The 22,933-nt window shown below is 71.9% G+C and overlaps 4 protein-coding genes across 5 annotated transcripts; 3 read left to right on the top strand and 1 right to left on the bottom strand.

Moving 5' to 3' along the window:
- The first annotated feature begins 3,049 nt into the window (after window positions 1-3,049).
- HAS3 (hyaluronan synthase 3) lies at window positions 3,050-5,418 on the top strand. Its single transcript, XM_072872585.1, has 3 exons — window positions 3,050-3,670; window positions 4,268-4,369; window positions 4,460-5,418. The coding sequence occupies exons 1-3, from the start codon at window positions 3,050-3,052 to the stop codon at window positions 5,381-5,383; spliced, it is 1,647 nt and encodes a 548-aa protein (XP_072728686.1). The 3' UTR covers window positions 5,384-5,418.
- Window positions 5,419-6,322: 904 nt separating this feature from the next.
- On the bottom strand, window positions 6,323-7,963 carry CHTF8 (chromosome transmission fidelity factor 8). 2 transcript variants are annotated; one of them, XM_072872107.1, is made up of 4 exons: window positions 7,871-7,963; window positions 7,436-7,468; window positions 7,193-7,310; window positions 6,323-7,101 (listed from the first exon to the last, which is right to left on the bottom strand). In XM_072872107.1, exons 2-4 carry the CDS (start codon window positions 7,456-7,458, stop codon window positions 6,889-6,891), a joined length of 354 nt encoding a protein of 117 aa, XP_072728208.1. In that variant the 5' UTR covers window positions 7,459-7,468; window positions 7,871-7,963; the 3' UTR covers window positions 6,323-6,888. The 2 variants fall into 2 exon arrangements, with proteins under 2 accessions (XP_072728208.1, XP_072728209.1); XM_072872108.1 differs by having other exon boundaries at window positions 7,911-7,952.
- A 12-nt stretch (window positions 7,964-7,975) lies between these two features.
- Window positions 7,976-13,316, top strand: UTP4 (UTP4 small subunit processome component). Its single transcript, XM_072872104.1, has 16 exons — window positions 7,976-8,226; window positions 8,347-8,538; window positions 8,648-8,732; window positions 8,866-8,955; window positions 9,056-9,264; window positions 9,456-9,627; window positions 9,710-9,801; window positions 10,161-10,257; window positions 10,652-10,716; window positions 10,869-10,991; window positions 11,140-11,299; window positions 11,619-11,725; window positions 11,938-12,033; window positions 12,304-12,489; window positions 12,653-12,763; window positions 13,116-13,316. Exons 1-16 carry the CDS (start codon window positions 8,068-8,070, stop codon window positions 13,230-13,232), a joined length of 2,061 nt encoding a protein of 686 aa, XP_072728205.1. The 5' UTR covers window positions 7,976-8,067; the 3' UTR covers window positions 13,233-13,316.
- Window positions 13,317-14,311: 995 nt separating this feature from the next.
- On the top strand, window positions 14,312-22,846 carry SNTB2 (syntrophin beta 2). The gene is given in 8 exon segments (XM_072872106.1): window positions 14,312-14,378; window positions 14,381-14,827; window positions 19,153-19,363; window positions 19,754-19,964; window positions 20,473-20,615; window positions 20,818-21,014; window positions 21,182-21,363; window positions 21,593-22,846. Coding segments are annotated over 8 exon segments (1,551 nt in total). The 3' UTR covers window positions 21,686-22,846.
- Window positions 22,847-22,933: the final 87 nt, after the last annotated feature.

Consider the following 22,933-nt stretch of genomic DNA (forward strand, 5'->3'; position numbering starts at 1 on the left):
AGGGCTGCCGTGTGTGCCGGGAGCACGGCCAGGAGCTGCGGGACCCTGCAGGGCACCTGGCTGGGACCACCGCTCACCGCCGTGTGCTTGGGGACATCCCAGCATCGGGGTCACCCCTCTCCCTCCAGCCAGGCCAGCCCCCACGGGTGCTGCAGCACCACGGGCGCCGCTCCTGCGCCGGGAGCTGCCGTGCACCCACCGGGCGGGGGGAGCAGGGCCCGGGATGGCGGTGCTGTGGGGTCACACCAGAGCCCTTGGGGACCCAGCCCGGAGCCCCCCTCGCTGGGCAGCCCCCTCACACCGGCCAGCCCCCAGCCCCACTGTGCACGGCCCCAGGTACCCGTTTCCCAGCTGCCCCATGCCGTGCCGTGCTGGATGGTGTGAGGGGCCTGGCACCCCCCTTCCCTGCAAGGTTCGGGGTGCCGGGCTGTGTCTCCACCCCCAGCAAAGCCGCCTGCGCCGGGCCCACACCTCGCCGTGCCGTGCCGTGCCGTGCCGCTCAGCCGGGTGTGCACGGGCAGCGGGGAGCGCATTGTCCTCGCCGGAGAGCTGCAGCGGCCAAGCTCTCCTCCTCGCTCTCGCTGCCGCCAGCCCGCACCGGTGCCGGTGCCAGTGCCGGGCCACAGGCACGTGCCAGGATGCTGCCGTACCGGCTGTGCCTCCCCAGGGCCTGCCACGAGCGGCAGAGGACGATTTTTGAATGAAAAGTCTCTTTTGATGCCGCTGGCCGGGCGCCGTCCGGCCGTCCTGCTGCGGGGAACAAGGAGGCGGCCGTGCCGGAGGAGGAGGGAGTTTGGTTTCCACCTTGGGCAGCGCTCCTGCGGCCAGCCGCCGGCCGGCAGCGGGGAGAGGCTCCCAGCAGCCGTGGGCGTACCGAAAGGTAAGGGGCCACGGGGCAACCCGGGGGCTGGGTCCCGGCCGAGGGGCACGGGGAGGGCCGCGGGGTGGGGACACGCTGCCCCTCTCCCCTGTCCCCCTCCCCGCAGACGGGCGCCTGCAGCCACGGGGACCCCGCACGCACCTGGGAGCACCGCGGCGGCGGCACAGGCACGACCAACCCGGGTCTGACCACACCGTGCCGGGTTTCGCACCTCCATGCCCCACCGCTGCCGGGCTCAGCCGGGCCACGTGGGAGCCCCACTGGCGGTGCTGGGGGTCCTGGCGTGTCCCTGCCCCGTCCCCGCCGTCCATGGGCTCACCGGTCCCTTGCCGCCCACTCCGGGCACTCCTCTGGCACCTACGGGGGGGGTTTCCAGCCGGCATCGCCGTGGTGCCGGGGGTGTTTCAGCTAAGGGGGACCCGCCTGCCGGGGTGCTCCTGCCAGAGGGATCCCCTTCCTCGGCTCCCGCGGCCGGGAGGGTCCGGGCCTAATCCCGGCGTCGCCTCGCACCCGGCTCCCAGCCCGGCAGGACACGACGGCCCGTGTCAGGGTGAGGACCCCCAAAGTGCTGGATTTGAGCCCAAAGCCGAGGCTGCAGCTCCTCTGGACTCGGCGCCGTCCCTCCCGGGGCTGGTTGTCCCCTGCCATCCGCCCGGCGCTGGGACATTGTGTGTGACCGGCACACGGCGTTGCTGTCCCCAGGGTGGCCCCGGTCCCACCGGCCATGGGGACAGGGTGACACAGCGGGGCAGACCCGGGACGTCCCCGGGTGGCTCACAGCCACGGGGGGGACACGGTGACGCACGGGGAGGTGACACGGAGGTCACATGAGAGGGGGCCCCGAGAGCGGGACACGGGGTGGCCCCGGGGGTGGCACGGGGGGACCCTGAGGTGGCCCAGCGCGGCCCCGGCTGATGAGCCGTGGCCGGTCGCCGTGCCGGTGCCCGGGGCCGCTGCCGCCGCGCCGGGCCACGCCGGTGCCGGGCCATGCCGGTGCCGGTGATCGCTCCCGCAGTGCGGGGCTGGGGCCGGTGCCAGGTGCCGCCGGTGCCGGCTGGGGCCCCGCTGGCTGCGGGCGGTGCCGGGCGGTGCCGGTGCCGGCGCCGGTGCCGGGGGTGGTGGCGGTGCCGGCGGTGCCGGTGCCGGTGCCGGGCGGGGCCCCCGCGGGCTGCGGGCGGTGCCGGCCCCGCCGCGGTATAAAGGGGCCGCGCGGGCCGGGCCGGGCTCACAGCGGCGGCGGCGGCGGCCGGGGCGAGCGGCGGCACCGGCACCACCACGGTGAGTCCGGGTCCCGGTCCCGGTCCCGGTCCCGGTCCCGGTCCCTCCTTCTCCCTCCTGGCCCCGCCGGTGCCGGTGCCGGTGCCGGCTCGGGGCGCCCCCGCCCCCGCGGCGCTGCGGGACCGGCCGCGGCCCCACCGGGAGCGCGGAGCCGGCACCGGCTGCACCGGAGGCTGAGGGGCCGTGGGGAGCCGGGAGCTGCAGGGCCCGGGGCGGGGGCGGAAGGGCCGGGGGCTGCCCGGGGAGCGCTGCCGGTGGCGCGGGGGGTCCCTGGGGCTGGCTCTGCCCGTGGCTCCGCGCCCTGCCTGCATCCCCTGCCTGCAGCCTCTCGGGCACAGCCCGCCTCACCTGCCCGTGCCCCCCTGCCTGCCCCCCCTTGCTTGCAGTGCCCTGCCCGCCCTGCCCTGCCCGCACCCCCGGCCGTGCCCCGCCGTGCAGCTCTGCAGCCCCCGCTGCCCGCCCGCGCTGCTGCCCTGCCTGTCCCCGCGTCCCCCTCCTGCAGCGGGGTGGGGGTCCGGGGTGGCCGGGGGCCCGGGGTGGCCGTGCACAGGCAGGGCCTCTCCCCGGGGACACCCTGGGGCCGGGTCCCCGATGTCCCCGTGCCCTTCCCTGACCTCCAGCCCGGGAGCGGCCGCGTCCCCGCTCGGCTGGGCTGTGGGCGCAGGCAGCGGGATGCTCGGGACCCCCACGCCTCGCCCGGCCCCATGGAGGCGCTGGGAAGGTCTCACCCCCAAACCGGTGCCCAGCGAGGGGACGGGGCGGCCGTGGGGCGGCAGGCAGGCAGGCGGGGTCCCCCCTGCTCTCCCCTTCTGGGGAGCCAGGCAGCGGGGTCCTGCTGCGGGCTGTCCCCTCGGTCCTGCCCTGATGTTGCCCGGTCCCGTCCCCCCCCAGATGCCAGTGAGCCTCTCCACGGCCCTGCGCGTCGTCGGGACCAGCCTCTTTGCCTTGGCGGTGCTGGGGGGCATCCTCGCCGCCTACGTCACGGGGTACCAGTTCATCCACACGGAGAAGCACTACCTCTCCTTCGGGCTTTACGGGGCCATCCTGGGGCTGCACCTCTTCATCCAGAGCCTCTTCGCCTTCCTGGAGCACCGGCGCATGCGGGGCGAGGGGCGGCCGGTGCAGCTGGGGCGCTCGGTGGCCCTCTGCATCGCCGCCTACCAGGAGGATCCCGACTACCTGAAGAAGTGCCTGCGCTCCGTCAAGCGCATCGCCTTCCCCGACCTCAAAGTGGTGATGGTGGTGGACGGGAACGGCCCCGACGACACCTACATGCTGGACATCTTCCACGACGTGATGGGCTCCGAGCATTCGGGCAGCTACGTCTGGAGGAGCAACTTCCACGCGCGGGGCGAGGGGGAGACGGAGGCCGGGCTGCGGGAAGGGCTGGCCCGCGTCCAGGCGCTGGTGCGCGGCACCACCTACTCCTGCATCCTCCAGAAGTGGGGCGGGAAGCGGGAGGTGATGTACACGGCCTTCCGGGCGCTCGGAGACTCCGTGGACTACATCCAGGTGGATGCATGGGCCCCGGGCGGGCGGGGAGGGGGAACGTGGGCAGCGAGTGCCCTGCCCGCGCGGCCAGGCGGAGGGGCTGCGGGTGGAGCAGGAGCAGCCCCATGAGCCCGCAGCGGCACCCGGCCGCCTGGCCCTGGATCGGGCCCCGTGAGCTGGCTGCAAGCCACCGGCACCCGGGCTTGGGGGTGAATTGCCACCGGGGTGGCCGGAGGGGTCGAGCCCTGCCCGCGGGGGTTTTGCGCGGCCTCCTCGGCGCATGCCCTGCGGCACGGGCAGGACGTGCCCCGGGCCGGTGTCACCCCGTGGGACGCCGCGTGTCACGGTGCACCCAGCCCCCACGCGTGGGTGAGGGGTGGCGGCTGGGGCAGGTCCCGCTGCGGTGCCAGCGGCTGGGGCACATGGCGGGGCCGGGTGGCCCGGGGCAGCGGTGGCCGGGCACCGCGGGGCGCTCCGCTCCCTGCCACTGCCTGCCGATCTCCGGAGCTCTGCCTCGTCTCGCCGGCCACGGCTCGGGCTTGCCCGGCTGCAGGCTGGGCTGTCTGCCGGGCGCGCGTGGGTGGCAGGAGCGGGGCTCGACGTTCCCTCTGCCCCCAGGTGTGTGACTCAGACACGGTGCTGGACCCCGCCTGCACCGTCGAGATGCTCCGCATCCTGGAGGCCGACCCCCGTGTCGGTGGCGTTGGCGGCGACGTCCAGGTACCCCGGCCGCGAGGGAGGGTGGCGAGGGAGCCGGGGGACGGGAGGGGTTTGCAGCAGTGCCGGGGCTCATATCCGTCCTCTCCCCAGATCCTGAACAAGTACGACTCGTGGATCTCCTTCCTGAGCAGCGTGCGGTACTGGATGGCCTTCAACGTGGAGCGCGCCTGCCAGTCCTACTTCGGCTGCGTGCAGTGCATCAGCGGGCCCCTGGGCATGTACCGCAACGCCCTGCTGCAGCAGTTCCTCGAGGACTGGTACCACCAGACCTTCCTGGGCAGCAAGTGCAGCTTCGGGGACGACCGGCACCTCACCAACCGCGTGCTCAGCCTGGGCTACCAGACCAAGTACACGGCTCGCTCCAAGTGCCTGACAGAGACGCCCACCCGCTACCTGCGCTGGCTCAACCAGCAGACCCGCTGGAGCAAGTCCTACTTCCGCGAGTGGCTCTACAACGCCCTGTGGTTCCACAAGCACCACCTCTGGATGACCTACGAGTCGGTGGTGACCGGCTTCTTCCCCTTCTTCCTCATCGCCACCGTTATCCAGCTCTTCTACCGCGGCCGCATCTGGAACATCCTCCTCTTCCTGCTGACGGTGCAGCTGGTGGGCATCATCAAGGCCACCTACGCCTGCTTCCTGCGGGGCAACGCCGAGATGATCTTCATGTCCCTCTACGCCCTCCTCTACATGTCCAGCCTGCTGCCCGCCAAGATGTTCGCCATCGCCACCATCAACAAGTCGGGCTGGGGCACGTCAGGGCGCCGGACCATCGTGGTTAACTTTGTGGGGCTGCTGCCGGTGTCGGTGTGGGTGGCGGTGCTGCTGGGCGGGCTGGCCTACACCGCGTACAGCCAGGACCTCTTCAGCGAGACCGAGGTGGCCTTCCTCGTCTCGGGCGCCATCCTCTACGCCTGCTACTGGGTGGCCCTGCTCACCCTCTACCTGGCCATCGTCGCCCGGCGCTGCGGCAAGCGGCAGGAGCAGTGCGGGCTGGCCTTCGCCGAGGTCTGACCGCAGGGAGCGCCGGGGTGGCCTCGCGCGCTGGGGACAGGGCGACCGCTGCCGGTCCCCTCCTCGCCCGGCACTGAGCCGTGGGGCGCTGGGCAGCGCTGAGCGCGCCCGCCGCGGTGTTTCTGATCGAGTCTCGCTTTTTTCGTTGTTTTTTTTTATTTTCTTTTTTTTTTTTCTGTACAAAGCTGGCTGCTGGCCGGGGAGAGGCCGAGCCAGGGCTGCCCGTCCCCGGACTGGGCACAGCCTCGGTGCTACGGGGCAGCGGGTGACGGCAACGTCGTGTCCCCCCCCCGCCCCCGGTACCATACTGAGCATCCCGGCGTGCCGCGCGGAGCGCTGCTGGCCGGGCTCCCCCGCTTCCCACCGCCACGGCTGGGTCCTCCGCCCTTCGGTGCTTTCTACGGGGGACCTCGTGGTCCCCCTTCTCACGGTGCTATGGCAAAACGGCCCCGACGCGGCACCGTCTCTCTCCGGCACCGCTGGCTGGTGCTGCCTGCCTCTGCCCCACGGCTGTTGTATGTGCGGGCACGTACCCACCGGGAGCCCCCCACGGCTCCCTCCAGCCTTTTTGGGGGGTCCGGCTGCCCCGGGAGGGCAGCACCTCCCTTCAGCTTTGCCAAAGAGCCAAGGGGGGGTACCCCGGCACGCAAAAGTGGGGGAGACCGGGGCCGTGGCTTGGCCGGAGCGTCACCGCGGCCCCAGAGGGGCCGCGGTGACGCTCCGGCCAAGCCACGGCCCCATCGTACCAACCCCGCTGCCTTCCCAACGTCTGTGTAGACAGCAGGGAGACGCTGGATTTTCGGCTCGGGCACGCAGAGGGCGGGGAAGAGCCGGTTCCCAACCTTTCCCCTCCCCGGGGGAACTCACCCGGCTATCTCCCCTAGACCCTCTTTAGTTTTTTTTTTTTTCAGTGCTTAAAAAAAAAAAGCCAAACAAACCTTTCTACTATCGAGCGTTTAGATGGTTTTTTTGTTTAATTTAATACGAGATTTTTTAGAAGACTTTTGTAGCTCTTTGGTATTCATACTTATTGCTAACTGTTTGTAAATCTATTTATTTTTTAACCTGCGGGGTAATTTTTTTTTTTTTTTCATATTTTGGAAAAGTCTGGGTTTTTATATCCTGATGGATTTGTCAAAATAAAGACTTGCACAGAAGAAAAGGCGGTGTGTGAGGAGGACAGGGTCCGACAACCCTGCCCCGGCTCGGAGGAGGTCGCTGCCCACCAGGACCTGTCTCGCCTGGGCTGGCAGCCACGTTTGTGCCCCAGAGCTCGGCAGCTCTCCAAAATAAGGGTCATCACGGGACACACACACACACACAAGTGACCCGGGAAGGGCTGTGGGTGCCCAGACGCAGGACCCAGCCCCCCGAGCTGGCTCCGGAGCCCTCTGGGACAGGACAGGGCTGAGGCCGGGGCCAGCCCTGGGTCTCCACGAGCCCCGGCCGCAGCGCCCGGGGCTGCCGGGCAGCAGAGCAGAGCCGAAGGCTGCTGGCCCGAGTCCTCACGCCTTCCTGGGCACGTTGGTGATGATGGGCTTGGGGCGGGTTTTGAAGAGGAGCTTGGTTTTGATGAGGGCGGTGACGGCGTAGCGGGCGTGCGGCCCCGCGGGGCCAGGCTCCCCGGCTCCCCGCTTCACCAGGACGGCAAAGGGCTTCTCCAGCTGCACCGCCTTCCCGTAGAGGATGTGGTGGCCCACGATGAGCACGGGGACTCCCTGGAGAGAGGAGCGAGAGGTGGAGGGTGAGGCTGGGCACGGCCCCGGCCACCGGGGCTGTCCCGGGGCGAGGCGGCGGGGGCTGCCCCACCTCGCGGGTGTAGTGCAGGTCTCCCAGGAGGCTCCCGGCCAGCCCGCCGCTCTGCCGGGGCTCGACCTCGCCCTGCAGCTCCACCAGCACCCACTGCTCCAGGCCTCCGGCACCCGGGCTGCGGGCGAGAGAGGCGGCTTCACCCAGCGGCTCCCGCCCTGCCCGGGGCCGCGGGCGCAGAGGCGGGCGCTGCCGGGGGCAGGACCCGGCCCTCCGGGGCCGCGCAGCCCGCCGTGGCCTCACCTGGAGACGACGATCTGCACCATGCTCCCAGCCCTGCAGAGTACCGGCAGAGACACGGTCAGCGGCGGGGGGACGGGGCGGGGGGACGGGGCGGGGCGGGCCCCGCTGCGGCGGGAGCCCCCGGCCTTCCCCGCTACCCCCGGGCCCCCCCGCCCCGTGCCCAGTGCCCCCTCCCGCGCCCTGCAGCTGCCCCCGGCCCCACAGACCCCCGTACCCGGACACCCCCCCCGCGCCCTGCGGTCCGTGCCCCGGGTCCCGTCCCTCCCCCGCCCCCGGGCCGCCGCCGTTGCGCGGGGTGCTGGTGCCCTCCAGCGGCGCCGGTGGTGCGGGGCCGGGCCGGGGCAGCCGGACCCCGCCCGGCCCGGCCTGGCCCCGCCTCCCACTCCCGGCCCAGCCCCGGCCGCTCCCCCGAGCCCCCGGCCCGCTCCCCCGCACCCCGGGCCGGGCCGGAGCCGCCGCCTGCCAGCGCCCGAACCTCCCGCCGCGCCGCGCTCCTGCTTCTTCCGCTTCCGGTCGCCCTCCCCTCGACCCCCCCTCCCCCGGGGCCGCTTCCGGTTCCGGGTGCGCCGCGCGCACGTGGGGGCTGCGCGGGGCGGAGCGGGGCCGGGGCCGGGGCCGGGGCCGGGATCGGGATGGGGGAGTTCGAGGTGCACCGGGTGCGGTTCTTCGGCCTGGTGCCGGCCGGCGTGCGCTGCCTGGCCTGCCAGCCCCGCGGCGGCCGCCTGGCCCTGGCCCGCACCGACGGCGCCGTCGAGGTCTACAACTTCGCCGCCAACTACTTCCAGGAGAAGGTGAGGGGCCGGGCCGGGCCGGGCCGAGCCCTGCCGGGCCCTACCGTACCGAGCCCTGCCGGGCCGAGCCCCACCGGGCCGTACCGGGCGTGCAGCGGGGTGACGGGCGCCCCTCCCCAGGTGATCCCCGGACACGAGGCCCGCTCGGTGGAGGCACTCTGCTGGGCGGCGGGAGACCGGCTCTTCGGGGCCGGCCTCGGCGGGGACATCACCGAGTACGACCTGGCTCGGCTGTGCGCGGCCCGCTCCGTCGACGGCTGCGGGGGACCCATCTGGAGCATGGCGGCCAACGGCAGCGGCACGCAGCTGGCGGTGAGTGCGGCCGGCACCGGCACCGGGACGGGCTCTCCCAGGCCTGGCCGCGGCGGCGGAGGGAGAGGGTCCGCCTGTCCCGCCGGGGCTGAGCCCGCTCCTCCTGCAGATCGGCTGCGAGGACGGCTCAGTGAAGCTTTTCCAAGTCGTGCCCGGGGGGATCGAGTTCGAGCGGAACCTGGACAGGCGGAAAGGTGAGTCCGGGAGGGCTCGGCGCTGCGGCGGCGGCGTCCCTCTGTCCCTCCCGTCCGTCCCCGGCTGCCCCGGTCCTGGTGAGCGAGGGGCTGCGGGTCCACGGGGTCACGTCCAGAGCTTCCATCCCCGCAGGCCGCATCCTGTGCCTCTCCTGGCACCCGTCGGACACTCACATAGCGGCCGGCTCCATCGACGTCCTCCGCGTGTTTGACGTCTGCTCAGGTAACTCCCGCCCCGGGAGGCGAGCCCGGCCTGGCCCCTGCCCGCCCCGCTCTTTGGGGGGATCCCCTTGCCACCCCCAACCATCCTTCCCTCATCTCAGGCCAAACCGCCCAGAGGATCATGGTGAACTACCGCGTGCAGAAGGTGAAGCGCGAGTGCATCGTGTGGAGCATCGCCTTCCTCTCGAGCGGCACCGTTGTCACCTCGGACTCCTTCGGGAGGGTGCAGTTCTGGGACTGGGAGCGAGGGACGCTGCTGGAGTCCCACACAGTCAGCACCTCGGCTGTCCTCTCGCTGGCCGTGTCAGAGGTAGGGGAATCCCCCCCGCGTCCCCCCTCCCGGGCAGCCGGGGCCCGTCTGGGCTCCTGCGTGCTGGGCTGGAGGCGTCAGGCAGGAGCAGGGCTGGGAGCGAGGCTGCCGGTCCCTGCCTGCTTCCTGGGGCTGCCCTCTCGTTCTTCCTGGTCTGCGCCCGCGAACCCCGTCCCCGTTTCTCTCGCCAGACGGAGGACAGCATCATCGTGGGCACCTCCACCGGGGCCACCTACCAGTTTCAGCTGCTGCCGGTGAAGATGGGCAGCCTGGAGAAGCGCTGGGTGCGGACAAAGCCCTTCCAGCATCACACCCACGACGTGCGAGCCGTGGCACACAGCTCGACGGCTCTCATCTCCGGGGGTAGGACTGTGGGTGCCTTCACGAGGAAGGCTCGGGTCTCTCCCCCTGGTACCGCTTGGGCTGACTTCTGCTTGGCTTCCAGGCCTGGACGCCCAGCTGGTGATCCGCCCGCTGATGGAGAAGATGCAGAAGAAGGGCTACGACGCAGCGCTCCGCAAATTCACCTTCCCCCACGTGAGTGCTGCTCTGAGCAGGGCCTCGTGCCTGGCGAGGCAGGCCGGCAGGGCTGGCTCTTCCTACGGGAGAAGGCTGGCCCTCCCTGCCCCGCTGGGTCCCCTCCCTGCCCCGCTGGGTCCCCTCCCTGCCCCTGGCACGTCTGAAGGCTCCTGCCATGGAGCTGGTGAGAGGGTAGAAGTTGGAAAGCTCGTCTTGCTCGTCCTGCTGGGTCTCCGTCTCTGGGCTCCCATCCCACGGGACCCAATCCTTCCTCTCCCCCGCCCCGGAGTCTCTGGCACCCCAGGGCGTTTCGGCTTTGGCCCAGCCCGTTCTGCCAGGCTGCGGGTTCACGTCATTCTGCCCGTTTCTGCACACAGCGACGTCTCGTCTCCTGCGCCAGGAAAGCCCGGCTGCTCCTCTTCCAGTTCTCCCAGCACCTGGAGCTCTGGAGACTTGGCTCCACCGATGAGACCGGTGAGTCGCAAGGCCCGGCTCTCCGGCGCGAGCCCCGTGGCAGAGCCTGCCCTGCCTGCGGGATTTTGGGCGTGAACTGTCCTGCCGCTTGGGCAGCGGAGGGGTGGTTTAGCCCTTCCTCCCCGCAGCCCTGCGCTGGCATGACGACCACGGGCAGGGCTGCGTTTCCCAGCGCGGTGAGTGCCTGGGCACGGGCTGCGCCGCCGGTGTGAGGCTGCGCTCGTGCTTCCTGCAGAGCTGGGCCGGGCCCTGGGGAGTTCAGCCTCGGGGGAGGTCGGGGAAGAGTCTGGACTCTCCCTCGGGCGCTGCTCCTGCGGGATCCCCAGCTGCTCAACAGGACCCGTGTGGTTTCCCCGCCGCCGCTGACGCGCCGCATGGTTTCTTGTCGTCCCAGGAAAGGATGGTGAGGTCCTTCCCTTATGCCGCATGCCTGAGCACCTCGTGCAGCTCAAGAGCAAGGTAGGGCTGAGCCGGGGCCACGGTCTGCCCCGGTGCCTGCCCTGCCGCAGGAGGGGGCTTGGCAGCCTCCGCTCTCCCTCTGACGGCTGAGCTGCGGGTGCCAGGCTGCCGGGGGATCTGGCGGGCCCCGCTCACCCTCTTCGCGTTTCCAGGGTCCGGAGCACATCTACTGCAGCTGTGTCTCGCCCTGCGGCAACTGGATTGCTTACTCCACGGCCTCCCGCTTCCACCTCTACCGGGTGCAGTACGAGGGTGACAGCGTCAGTATCAAGAAGGTGAGGAGGGTGACAGGCTGCCGCGCTGCCGGCGAGGGGTGGTGGGTGGCTGTGGGGTCCCGGGGGGCTGGCACGGCCAGCGTTGCCCATGGGGAGTGAGGGCGGCAGCGGTAGGTGGCTGCCAGCGCTGCTTTCTCCCCGCTTCAAGGTCCCCAAAGTGCCCAAGCTGCTGCTCCCAGCCTACCAGCTCCAGTTCTCCTCCGACTCCGGCAGCCTCTTCGTCGCCTCCGTTCAAGGCTCCGTCCACGTCCTCCAGCTGCTGGAGCCGGGGGGCTGCAAACATCTGCACACGTTTCGGCCGCCCTCAGGTTCGGGCCGGTGGGGAGCTGGGGGGGTGCTGGGGGGTCCCTGGGCTCTGAGTTCCATCCCCGCTGCGGGCGCAGAGGGGTGTGCAGGGGCGAGCCAAGCGTGTCCCCCCTTTCCTGCCCTGGGGTGTGTGGGTCCTTCCCTCCCGGCAGCCTCTGCCCTGTGTTTGTGCCGCCCTCGTGGCCCGCCGCAGGCAGGGGAGCGGGGTGCCCAGATTGGCAGGGGGGACGTGGGTCTGGACATCTTCTGGGGTTGGGTCTGGGGCTCCTCGTGCCTCGCAAGCCCGAGCACCCGTTACAGCCGGTGAGGGCGTTTCCGCAGGGTCCCCCGAGGCCGTTTACCTGCTGGCGTCGAGCGCAGACGGGCAGTGGCTGGCTGCGGTCGGTGGGGACTGGGCAATCCACATCTACAACCTGAAATGCTTCAAGGTAGGGGCAGGTGCTGGAGGGCGCTGCAGGGGTGGCCCCGCTGCCCTCCTGCCTTGGGGGGCCGGGCGACGGCGGGCTCGGTGCGTGGGACCCCTCCCTGGAAGGGACGGCTGCGTCCCGGCAGCAGGGCTGGGGGCGGGCGGGTGGGAAGCGTGGCGGGGGCAGAGGTGGCGCTGGTTGCTCCGTCAGCCCGCTGTCCTCCTGCCTTGCAGCATCACTGCACCGTGCCCGTGTACGGCTGCGCGGTGACGGCTATCGCCATCCACCCCGGCACCAACAACCTCGTTATCGCCTACTCGGACCAGCAGGTAGGAGCTCTCCCAGTCGCAGCCCTTCCCCGCGGCTCTCTCCCTGGCCTCGGGGCTTTCTGGCTGCCCTGCTCCGCAGGAGAGCCGCGGCTCCGGGCCGGCACAGGGACCCGGCTGGCCTTCGCTGCCCGCTGTCCCTGGCAGGAGCCCGTCCCCACGCAGCACTCGGGACCCGGCCGGAGCGGGGGCTGCCCTGCGCCGGCGTAGGGGTGACGCCAGGGAGGACTGGACCTCGTGAGCCACCCCGTGTCCCCTCTCCTGCCTCTCCAGCTGTTCGAGTTCAGCATCCCCAAGAAGCAGTACACGGCCTGGAGCCGCATGGTGCAGAACTGCGGGCTGCACAAGGTCTGGCTGGAGAGGGACTCGCCCATCACCCACATCACCTTCAACCCCAAGAACCCCTCGCACATCCTCCTCCACGACATCTACATGTTCTGCGTCCTTGACAAGTCCCTGGTGAGCCCCTGCGCCCGGTCGGGAGGGCTGGGGTTGTGCCCCGGGCATCTCCGCTGCCCGGCCCGGCTGTCCCCGTCCCCGCTGGGAGCAGAGGCAGGGCCGCGTGGTGCCGAGGCGGTGGGGGTCTGGTGGCACTGACGCGTGCCGTGCGCTCTCCTCACAGCCCTTGCCGGACAACAGTGCCCTCCTGATGAACCAGAGCACCCTGAAGCAGCTCCCAGAGACTGCCAGGCAGCGGCAGCTCCACGCCTTCAAGATCTGCAAGAAGTTCCAGGTGGGTGACGGTGTCGCTGGGCGCGTGCCGTGTCGAGGAGGGGGTGCCGGGGAGACGTCCCGCGCCTGCGGCCTCACCTGCTCTTGCGCCCAGTCGCTGCCGGCGCTGCGCCAGCGCCAGGCGCCCAAGCGGCAGAGCAGAGCTCGGTTTCGGTCCCCGTCACGGTGCAGCCGCTCGCTGCGATCTCGTGGGCTCCCCGGCAGCTCCTGCAGCACGCAGCCCCGAGCAATGCCCCTGGTTACGGCTAAGCCGGAGCCGGCTGCAGGGCAGCTCTGTGCGTTGAGCCCGGCAAGCCAAGGCAGAGGGGGGCCGGCACCCCGCGCTCATCTCCTGCCCCTTCCCTGCCCCACAGCCCCTGCTCTTCGCGGATCTGCTGGATGAGAACTGCCTGGTGATGGTGGAGCGGCCCATCATGGACGTCAAGACCCAGTTGCCCCTGCCCATCCAACAGAAGAAATTTGGCACCTGAGAGCAAGAGCAAGCTGCTCCAGCCGCAGAAACCCTGTGTGTTGCTTCCCTAGGGTGCTGTAGGAATAAACTCCGCTGTTCTGTTCGGCTGCGGGCTCGAGCCTCGTCCTTGCCCTGCAGGGCTGCCTGGGGTCGGAGCAGCAGGTCAGGTTGGCAGCGGTGTGAGCATGAGGATGTGGCCACCTCATAGGGCTCCCCTGCCCGTGCTGGTCCTCCTCCCGGGGCTGCGGGGACAAGGTGGCAGCCCGGATCTCCTGCCTTCTCCTGGGCAGCGTCAGTTCCCGGTGTTGGCTTCTCTCTCGCCCTGCCGGCCAGCAGCCGGGGGGGCTGAGCTCCGGACAGACAGACGGCGACTGCTGGTGCTCAGCACCCATAGGCAGCACCCCCAGCGGGGTGAGCAGCCTGTGCCCCTGCTCTGTGCCTCAGGAGAGGTGCTCGCAGCTGCGTGCCGGTGGGATCGGGGTGTAGTGGGGGTCCCGGCACATGCAGCTCTGCGGCGGCTGTTGGCTGGAAACCCGGGTGCTTTCTCCTCCAGCCCTTCCAGTCACACCAGTACCCTCTTTCCAGTTTGCGCTCGTACCGTCCCTTCCTTCAACGGGTGGGCAGGACCGTGAAGGACCGTACCCGTCCTTCAGCGGGTGGGTTAGCGCTGAAGTTTGGCAGTGCCAGCGGTGCGGGGACGGCACCGCTGTGCCTGGAGGAAGCAGGATTTGGGGGCTCCCCGTCCTTTCCTTTCCCTTGTACCCCCAAAGGACATCTCCCCATGCCCGACGAGGGGAAAATTCGGGCTCTGGGAGCAGCTGCCGGCTGGTTTTCCTAGAAATAAGCGAGCGAGGGGGGAGCGCGGCTTTGCTAAGCGGGGCTTTAGGCAGAGTCCGGGAAATGGAGAGCGGGGCGGGAAATAAAGCGCGGGGCGGGAAATGGGGTGCGGGGCGGGGCTTCATCGCCCCTCCCTCCGGCGCGACCAATCGCAGCAGCGGCGGCGTGCCGCCGCCGCTGCTGCGATTGGTCGCGCCGGAGGGAGGGGAGGAGCGTCGTAATCCCGCCTCTCCCGCCGCGCAGAGCCTACCGCAGCGCGCCATGCGGGCGGGGGCGTGGCCACCGCGCCACGCCCCCTTCCTCCAGACCCCGCCCCTTCTCCCGGTGCGGCGGCGGCGGCGGCAAGCGGCATGGCCGTCTGGACCCGCGCTTGCAAAACGGGGCTGCTGGAGCTGCTGCTACGGGAACGTTGGGTGCGAGTAGCGGCGGAGCTGAGCGGCGAAGCGCTGAGCCTGACGGCGGAACCGGGAGGCGGCGAAACGGCGGTGCTTAACGGCGTGGTTAACGGCAACGCGGAGGCGGCGCCCGGTTGCGTGCGGAGGGTGCGGGTGGTGAAGGCGGAGGCGGGAGGGCTCGGTATCAGCATCAAGGGAGGTCGGGAGAATCGTATGCCGGTGCTCATCTCACGGATCTTCCCGGGGCTGGCGGCGGAACGGAGCGGGGCGCTCCGTCTGGGCGACGCCATCCTCGCCGTTAACGGCGTCGATCTCCGGGATGCCACCCACGATCAAGCCGTCCAGGCGCTGAAGCGAGCCGGCAGGGAAGTCATCCTCGAAGGTACCGGCTAACCTTCCCCCCCCGCCGCGTCCCCGGTACCGGCCCCCGGTGCTCTCTCCCGGGTGCCCGCCCCGTTACCGGGTCTCCCCACACCCCCCTACCGCTGTCACCGGGCTGCCGGGCCCCCCCTTGGGCCCCTTTTCCGGTTGCGGGACCCCACTCCCCCCCCGGCCGCGGTACGTGTGTCCTGCCCCCCAAACCCCCAGCCCCGGTACTGGGCCCTGGCGTGGCCCCGCTTGGGACGGGGACGGGGACAGGGACAGGGACAGGGGCGTCCCCTCCCTCCCTGGCTGGGGTCCTCCTGCTTGTGGCGGGACGGGGACCCCTCCCAGCTGGGGACAGGGGGCTATCTCTGCTGGCCGTGCCCCCCCGGGACAGAGTTGGGGTCCCCCGGCTGTGGGGTCCCCCCCAGGACAGGGGGTCCCCCGTGGCAGCTCTGGGGACGGAGCCCCCGGGGTGGGTGCTGGTGCCCCCTGAGTCCCCAGGGAGGGCTGCGGCCCCGGGGGGTTGGTTTGGGGTCTGCCCGTGTCCCCTTGGGCTCCATGCCCGTGGCACAGCCGGCTCGGACCTGGCCCGGCGGAGCCACCGGCTCCTGCCCGACCTGTTCCCGGCAGCCCGACAAGCTCGGGCAGGACCCGCCTGGCCCGGTGGTGCGTGGCCCGGGGCTCGTGCCGTGGGGCACCGCGCCCTGGGCAGCGGGGAGGACACGAGCCCCCCGCGCCGTGGGTCAGGGTGGCCCACGCGGGTCCGTGGTGCCACACGCACCGTCCTGGCATCCCGGTGAGGCCGGCCGGCCGCTGGTGCGTGGGGCTGCTTCGTGGACGCGGTGCCCGGCGGGCGCTGGGCTGGGTCACCTGCGCCCGGCTGGGCTGGGCTGACGCCGGTGGCGGGTGCTCCCGCTCACCCGCCTGCCTTCGGCACGCCGCGCCGGCACGAGGGCGGGCGGGTGGGCTCCCTGGCGCGGCCGCACCCGGCACAGGGTGGCTCTGGGGGGCTGCAGGGGCTGCGGCGGAGCCGTGGCGTTGGGCACGGCTCTTAAACACTCCGCAGGTCGGCGTCCGCCGTCGGAGGCAGGGAGGGTCCCCGTGGCTCCCCGGTGCCGGATTTGCTGTCTCCCCCCTGCGTCCTTCCCCCCGCTCCCGTCTCACGCCACCCGGCTGTTTGATCCTCTCCCGCAGGAGCTCCGGCCCCGCCGTCTGTTTGTCCCTCGCTTCCGCGACGGGCGCCACGACAGCCGCCCCTTCCCTTCCCGCCGGGGCCGGTGTTGGGGTGCTCCTCACTGCCGAGGGCCGCAGGGCTGCCTGTCCCACGGTTGCGGCTGCCCCGCAGCCCCGGGAGACTGTCCGGTGGGTGGCCGGCATCTGCTGGCCCTGGAGAGGAGCTGGGGAAGACGTCTGCCGCCCCGGTCCGTCTGTCCTTGCTAGCCCCTGGAGGTGTGACCGCCCTGGCAGGCAGGGCTCGCAGGCAGGTGCCGGGGCTTTGCCGGGGCCGGCGGTGGAACGCCGGAGCACCGGCCCTGCGCCGGCACTCCGGTGGGGCTGGCGGCCCCTGCCCTGGGTTTGGCACAGAGACCTGCGCCGGGCGCCTTCCTCCCGGGGTGCCCGTGGGCGCACGGCACGCTCTGGCACGCTGGGGGAAGGGAGCCCTTCCGCCTCTGCGGGGGAGCTGTGGGCAGACCTGCCGGCCGGCGCGTAGGCAGGCAGGCCCGGTGGCCGGCAAAGGGGAAGGCTGGTTGCAAGAGCTGACCCGTGTGTAAACGTGGGGAAACCTCTGTGGTGTTTCCCCTCCCGATGCCGGTGGCAGGAAGGGGCTCTGACCACGAGGACAGACCGATGCCATCCGGGGAGTGCACAGCGGCTCGGCCTCGGCGAGGCCGGTGCTAACCCGACATTGCCGTGCAGCCGGAGCAGGCACCTTCCTGCGGCAGGTCGGGCGAGGGGTGCAGCCGGCGACCGGGTTTCCTTTGCGGTGAGCGCGTAGGCGGGGCGGCAGCGGCTGTGCCGGGGTAGCTGTGCGCCAGCTGCCAGCTCACCAGACGCAGAAGAGGTGCTTGCAGGTGCCACCACCCCGGTGCCAGTTTTGTGCCCACCAGCACGGGGGGCTCCATGCTCCCGCACGTGCCGTAGCTGCGTCCCCCCAAAAGCAGGGAGCTGGTTCTGCTGCCGTCCGCGCCGGCAGACACGGTCCCGTGCATCTGCTCAGTGCCGGGGCACGCTTCCCACAGCGGCCGACCCGGCGCAGCCCGGCAGCGCCTGCCTGCTGGTCGCAGCCGCTGCTAAGAGCCGTCAGAGTGGCCGTGGCCCCGGCAAGCCCACGCTCCTCTGGCAGCGCCCCGGCACGGCGCTTGGGCTCCTGCACCTCCGGCTGCCCGCCTCGGCCGCTCGCCCTCCCGACTCGGCAGCTCTCTGCAAGCCTGGCCTTCGGGGAGGCGGTGGCCGAGCCGCGGCGGAGGTTGGCACTGGCACCGCAGGCTGGAGCCCCGCCGGGGGCTGGCAAGGAGGGTGCCGGCCTGCCGGTTGGTGTGGAAGCAGGTGCCCACATCTGGCAAACAGCTGCCGAGCGGCCCCGCAGCGGGAGCTGCCGCCCCTGCCGCTGTCCCGCGGCGCTGCCCTGCCCTGCCTGGCCTGGCAGCGGGATTAGGGGTGCGCGGGGACGGCAGTAATCCCGGGATCAGCGCGGCGGGAGGCTAATATTAACTCGTTTGCTGCCTGCGGCAAGGACAAGCGCCTCGTGGCAGCGCGTCCCACCGCACTGCTCAGCTCAGCAAATCCAGCGGGAGGGCGGGGGGCCGGCCTGCCCGCTCCCCATCCCTGCCGGCATCTCCCTGCCCGCGCTGCAGGCAGGCGTCAGCCCCCGCGGCGGGGGGATTTGCAGCGGGCGAGCCCTGGGCCGCGGCAGGCGCCTGCCCACGGCTCCACGGGGTCCGGCGGTGCCACGACCGGCTGAGAGCGGGACCCGAGCCTTGCCACCACCGTCATTCCTGCTCCGGCAAAGCTCCGGTGGGCTGGGTGGCCTGGCTGCGGTGCAGCGTCGTGCAGGCTCTGCGGCCGCTTTCCCCGAGCGGCGGGGAGCTTCGCTTCGCGACAGATCGCAGCTTATTTGCTTTTTTGTTCGTTTATTTTGAACTCCCCGCCGCCCCGGGCGTGCGGACGTTGCTGTTCCCAGCACGTTCCTCCTTCGGGGACGGGCTGCCGGGGCTCTGCGCAGGCGGACGAGCTCTCCCGGCTGGGGAGCCATGTCCGGGGGGAGCGTGGCGGGCAGGGGTCCAGTGCCGGCTGCAGGCGCTGCGTCCCAGGCCGCTGTCGGTGCTCGCTCGCGGCGTTCCTGCCTGGCCGAGCGTGCCGTCCTGCGTGGCCTCATCCCTGCTCTGGCAGGCGGCTCAGCTGACGCTCCCTGGCATCTCGAAGGCCTTGGGCTTTCCCCGAGCGTGGCTGCTGGTGCAGCCGCTGGTGAGCCCACGGTGGCACGGCGGGCTGGGCGAGCCGGGCTCCCCGGCTCTGGCTCCTGCTCGCCCCGTCTGGCGCCGGGATGGGCTCCAGGGTGCTGGCACCTCGCCGGGGCTCTGCTCTGGCTGGGCTGGGTGGTGTTTGGGGAAGGACGGTCGGCGGGGAATAGGAGCCGGTGCCTCCTTCCTTCCTGCCTGGCCTGGAGAGGAGCGTGGAGCTGGGATGTCCTGGCTGCAAACTCTCCTCCTCCTCCTCCTCCTCCTCGTCCTGCCGGGAGCGGAGGCAGGCTGCCGGCCGGCGTGCGTGGCAGCGCGGGGTCAGCTCGCCGTCGGCGCCTGCGGCGCTGGAAACTTGGCCGGTGCTGTCCTCGCAGCTCGGCGGCCGGGGTGGGTCAGGATGGGCTGCAGCCTGACCTCCTGCCCGGCCCCATTGTGCTGCGCTGCCTTCCCTTTCCTACGCCCTCGCCGGCTGCCGGTAACGGGGATGAGCCGCCAGCGCCTGTCCTTTACTCGGGACGTCTCCGTCTCGGGCCAGGGTGGGACCCTCTGGGCCGTGCCCCGGTCCCCAGGGCCTCTCCGGGGCTGCCGCACCCCCAGGGCGGGACGGCAGGGTGCCCCTTCCCTGCTGCCCGTCCTCTGCCTGCTGCCCGTGGCACGAGGCCGGGGGCGAGTTCGGCTCCCCGCGGCGTGGGCCGTGCCGGTGCCGCTGGGGGACGTCCCGCAGCCCCCCCCAGGGCTGGCCGAGACCCCGCGCGTGCTGGGGGGGGACGGACACGACAAGACACCCCCGTGGTCAGAGCATCCCCGGGGTGCGGGGCTGCGGCACAGGGGTGCGGGGTCCCTGCCCGTCCCTAACGCGTTCCCCCTCCTGCCCCCACAGTGAAGTTCATGCGGGAGGTGACCCCCTACATCAAGAAGCCCTCGCTGGTGTCGGACCTGCCGTGGGAGGGGGCCGCCCCGCAGTCACCCAGCCTGAGCGGCAGCGAGGACTCGGGCTCCCCCCAGCACCAGGGCCCCCGCGACCGCAAGGTGATCCCCCTGAAGATGTGCTTCGCCGCCCGGAACCTCAGCATGCCCGACCTGGAGAACAGGTGAGGGCAGGGGCTGCCCGTGACCCCCAAACCCAGGGGCTGCCGGCGTGTGGGGCCCCGCTCCCCACGGACCCCCCCCGGGACAGGGCTGGGGGCTGCCCCTCGCCGCAGCCGTCACCTCCCGCTTCCCCTGCCGAGCCGTGAAAGGAAAGTCCGGGGGGTTCGGCCGGCGCCGGGGCTGTGCCGTGTCCCCCCCGCCCCGGCCGGCTGGCAGCCTCCCCTGCCCACGGAGAGGGGGGGGCCCTGCAAATTCCCCCCCGGCTTTGCCTGTTGGCAGGGGCTGGTGCCAGGCTGCGCTGGCGGCTCCCCGGCACAACCGGAGCCGCAAACCAGTGCGGCCAGTTTGCCGGGCTGGGCACAGGCACCACCCAGCGCCCCGTCCCCTCGCAGGCTGATCGAGCTGCACTCGCCGGACAGCAGGAACACCCTGGTCCTGCGCTGCAAGGACACGGCGACGGCGCACTCCTGGTTCACGGCCCTGCACGCCAACATCACCGCCCTGCTCCCCCAGGTCCTGGCCGAGCTCAACGCCATGCTGGGCACCGGCGGCGCCGCAGCCGGCGGCAGGGAGGTGAAGCACATCGCCTGGCTGGCCGAGCAGGTACGTGCCGCCGGGGCTGTGCCGAAGATGCTGCTCTGGGGACAGGCGCTGCCCGGCACCGTCCCCGGGGACAGCAGCGCCGACGGGGCTGCGGGTGCAGCCGCGCAGCTGCCGGAGAGCCCTGCCGCCGGCCTGAGCGCCGGGCTCAGCCGCTCTCCTGTCCCCTGGCCCAAGCGAAGGCAGCGCTTCCCGTGCCCTCAGCCCCTCTCCCGCTGGGATTTCCCGGCCGGAGATGCTCACCGCTCCCTCGCTTTCCTGCGAATTCCCTGCCCGAGAGCCGCAGCCTGCCCGGGCACCGCGGTGAGCTCGGCCCCGGCGGTGGGATCCCTCGGCTTTCCCGGACGGCCGCCCGTGGCAGCGCCTGGCACAGCTTTACGTGGACGCTGCCGAGAGCCTGGCAATGCGGAGCCGCTGGCTCCGGGTCAGCCCGGACGTGGGTGCGGGGAGCGGGGTGCCCGGGCAGCGGCGGGTGCCTGCCACCCCCAGCGCCCCTCACCGTCTCTTCCAGGCGCGCCTGGACGGAGGGCGGCAGCAGTGGCGGCCGGTCCTCATGGCGGTGACGGAGAAGGACCTGCTGCTGTACGACAGCATGCCCTGGACCAGGGACGCCTGGGCCTCCCCCTGCCACAGCTACCCGCTGGTGGCTACCAGGTGGGCTGGGGGGGCTGGACCCGTCCGCCTGCGTGCCCTGGGGACTGGCTCCCCTCAGCCACGTCCAGCTCCTCCCCTCGTGTCTTGGCTCCGAATCTCCCCAGAGCGGGGAGGGAGACCCCGAAACGCTGATGGGGCGGCGTGGTGCTGGCGCTGCCATGGTGCCCCTGACCCCCCTCCACCCGTCGTCGTCCCCCCCCAGGCTGGTCCACTCGGGCTCGGGCCGCCGCTCGCCCGCCCTGGGCTCGGAGCTCACCTTCGCCACCCGGACGGGCTCTCGCCAGGGCGTGGAGATGCACGTCTTCCGTGTGGAGACCCATCGGGACCTCTCCTCCTGGACGCGCGTTCTCGTGCAGGGCTGCCACGCCGCCGCCGAGCTGATCAAGGAGGTGTCCGTGGGTGAGTGCTGGGGCGGGGGGGGACCCTCGGGGACGCCCCCCCCCCCCTTCCCTCCTGGGGCTCTGGGGTGCAGCAGGACCTGGGCAGCCCGGCAGGGACCTCCGCTCCGGGGGGTCCCGCAGGCAGCAGAGCGGGCAGGGGGGGCTGAGCCCTGCCCGTACCCGCAGGCTGCGCGCTGGGCGGGCAGGAGGTGCAGCTCTCCATCCACTACGAGGACGGCTTCACCATCTGCCGGGAGGAGCCGGGCGGCAGCATCCTCTTCCGCTACCCCTACGAGAAGCTGAAGATGTCGGCGGACGACGGCATCAGGACCCTCTACCTGGACTTCGGGGGCCCCGAGGGGGAGCTGGTGAGGAGGGGGCGGCCGGGCTCACCCCCCGATTTTGGGGGGGGGTCTTCCTCCGGGGGTGGCTCCTGCTTCCTTCCCCCCATTCCTGCAGCACCGCGGCTGCCCGGACCCCCTGGGTGCCGCTGGCTGGGAGCCTCCGGCCCCAGCTGCGAGACCCCCGGTGCCCCCCCGCGGGGTTTGGCGTGCTGGTGGGGGGGGCTGACGCCGCTCTCCGTCTCCCCCCCCCCAGGCGCTGGACCTGCACTCCTGCCCCAAGCCCATCGTCTTCATCCTGCACACCTTCCTCTCGGCCAAAGTCACCCGCATGGGGCTGCTGGCGTAGGTGGCCCTGGCCCCCGCCCGCCTCCCCCACCACAAACCAGCCGGGGAAAACGGAGGGGACCCCCCCTGCCCCTCCTGCCCCACCAGTGCCTTGCCGGGGCCGGGATTTGCCACCTTGAGAGCCGCCGGGGATATGGCAGGACGGCTGCCCTGGGAGGGGGCGACCCTCTCCTGCTCCCCACCGGCAGTCCCAGCCCCCCGGTGCCGGGGGGGCCGGGGCACAGACACCAGCTTTAATCCCCCTGGGCCTGAAGCCATCGCTGATCTCACCGCCTGTGCCTTGGAGCGGGGCGAGCCCGGCCCCGACGCCTGGGGCCCCCCGCTGCTCCCCCCACCCCACATCGGGGGGACCCAGCGCCCTCCCTGCCTTGGGGCTCCCCCAAAGAGGGGTCGCATTGTCCCCGCATGGGACGGGGCTTGGGCCGCGGGGCCCCCCCGTTGCTGCGGCACAGGGTCCCCGTGCCCTGCTCGGGGGGGACACACACACGCTTGTCTCACTGGGGGCACTCACGGGTACAAAGGGGGCTGCCTCGAGCCCCGGGGTGCTCGTCCCTGCAGCACCCCCGGGGGTGCAGGCAGGGGCTCAGCAGCCCCCCCCCCCCCACTGCTGCCCGCCGGGCTGGGGCAGGGTGCGGCAGTGAACCCCCAAAGCCAGAAAACAAATGTTGTGTCTCCGCCGCCCTGGGCAGAGGGGCTGGGGCTGCTGGGGAGCCCCCGGGGCCGATGCCCCCGGAGCTGCGCCGGCCCCGCAGCCCCCCCGGACGCTGCAGCCTGTGCCCCCTGCCCGGGAGCTGCTCTGCGGGTTTGGGGCAGGACGCGTAGATTGATGCACTTTCGCTTTTTGTACTTTCCCTCCCTCCCAGGGGGGCAGCTCCCGCGCCCCGGGGTGCCGGGGGAGCCCCCCCGGGGTCTCCCCTCCCAGCTGAGACCCTGTTACCCCCTCAGCCAAACTCCCCCGCACATTTTTCTGCTTCCCGTGGGGCTGCGCTGGCCGGGTGCCGGGGGGTCCCGGGGGGGGGGCTGTGGGGTGCCAGACCCCCAGCCCGGGATCGTGGCTCGCACGTAAGCACTACAGACCCCCCCTTCCCGGCCCCAGGCGCCACCCCCCCCTTCTATTTTTGTATTCTTTGTAAATCGCTATTTATATCAGATATTGCCTTTTCTGGGGTCTCTGAGTCTCACTCTGGGGGTGCCTGGGTTGCGGCAGCGGGGGGCTGTGGGTGCCACGGGGTGTGTGTCTGCCTGGGGG

This window comes from Ciconia boyciana, chromosome 9 (assembly GCF_034638445.1).
Source record: "Ciconia boyciana chromosome 9, ASM3463844v1, whole genome shotgun sequence".
NCBI classification, from domain to species: Eukaryota; Metazoa; Chordata; class Aves; order Ciconiiformes; family Ciconiidae; genus Ciconia; species Ciconia boyciana.

Coding starts and splice junctions, on each gene's coding strand:
- HAS3 (XM_072872585.1), top strand. CDS start 3,050: ATGCCAGTGAGCCTCTCCACGGCCCTGCGCGTCGTCGGGACCAGCCTC. Junction 3,671..4,267: donor ACTCCGTGGACTACATCCAG/GTGGATGCATGG, acceptor CTCTGCCCCCAG/GTGTGTGACTCAGACACGGT. Junction 4,370..4,459: donor GCGTTGGCGGCGACGTCCAG/GTACCCCGGCCG, acceptor TCCTCTCCCCAG/ATCCTGAACAAGTACGACTC.
- CHTF8 (XM_072872107.1), bottom strand. CDS start 7,458: ATGGTGCAGATCGTCGTCTCCAG. Junction 7,311..7,435: donor GTGCAGATCGTCGTCTCCAG/GTGAGGCCACGG, acceptor TCTCGCCCGCAG/CCCGGGTGCCGGAGGCCTGG. Junction 7,102..7,192: donor ACCTGCACTACACCCGCGAG/GTGGGGCAGCCC, acceptor TCCTCTCTCCAG/GGAGTCCCCGTGCTCATCGT.
- UTP4 (XM_072872104.1), top strand. CDS start 8,068: ATGGGGGAGTTCGAGGTGCACCGGGTGCGGTTCTTCGGCCTGGTGCCG. Junction 8,539..8,647: donor GCAGCGGCACGCAGCTGGCG/GTGAGTGCGGCC, acceptor CTCCTCCTGCAG/ATCGGCTGCGAGGACGGCTC. Junction 12,490..12,652: donor GCGTCCTTGACAAGTCCCTG/GTGAGCCCCTGC, acceptor CTCTCCTCACAG/CCCTTGCCGGACAACAGTGC.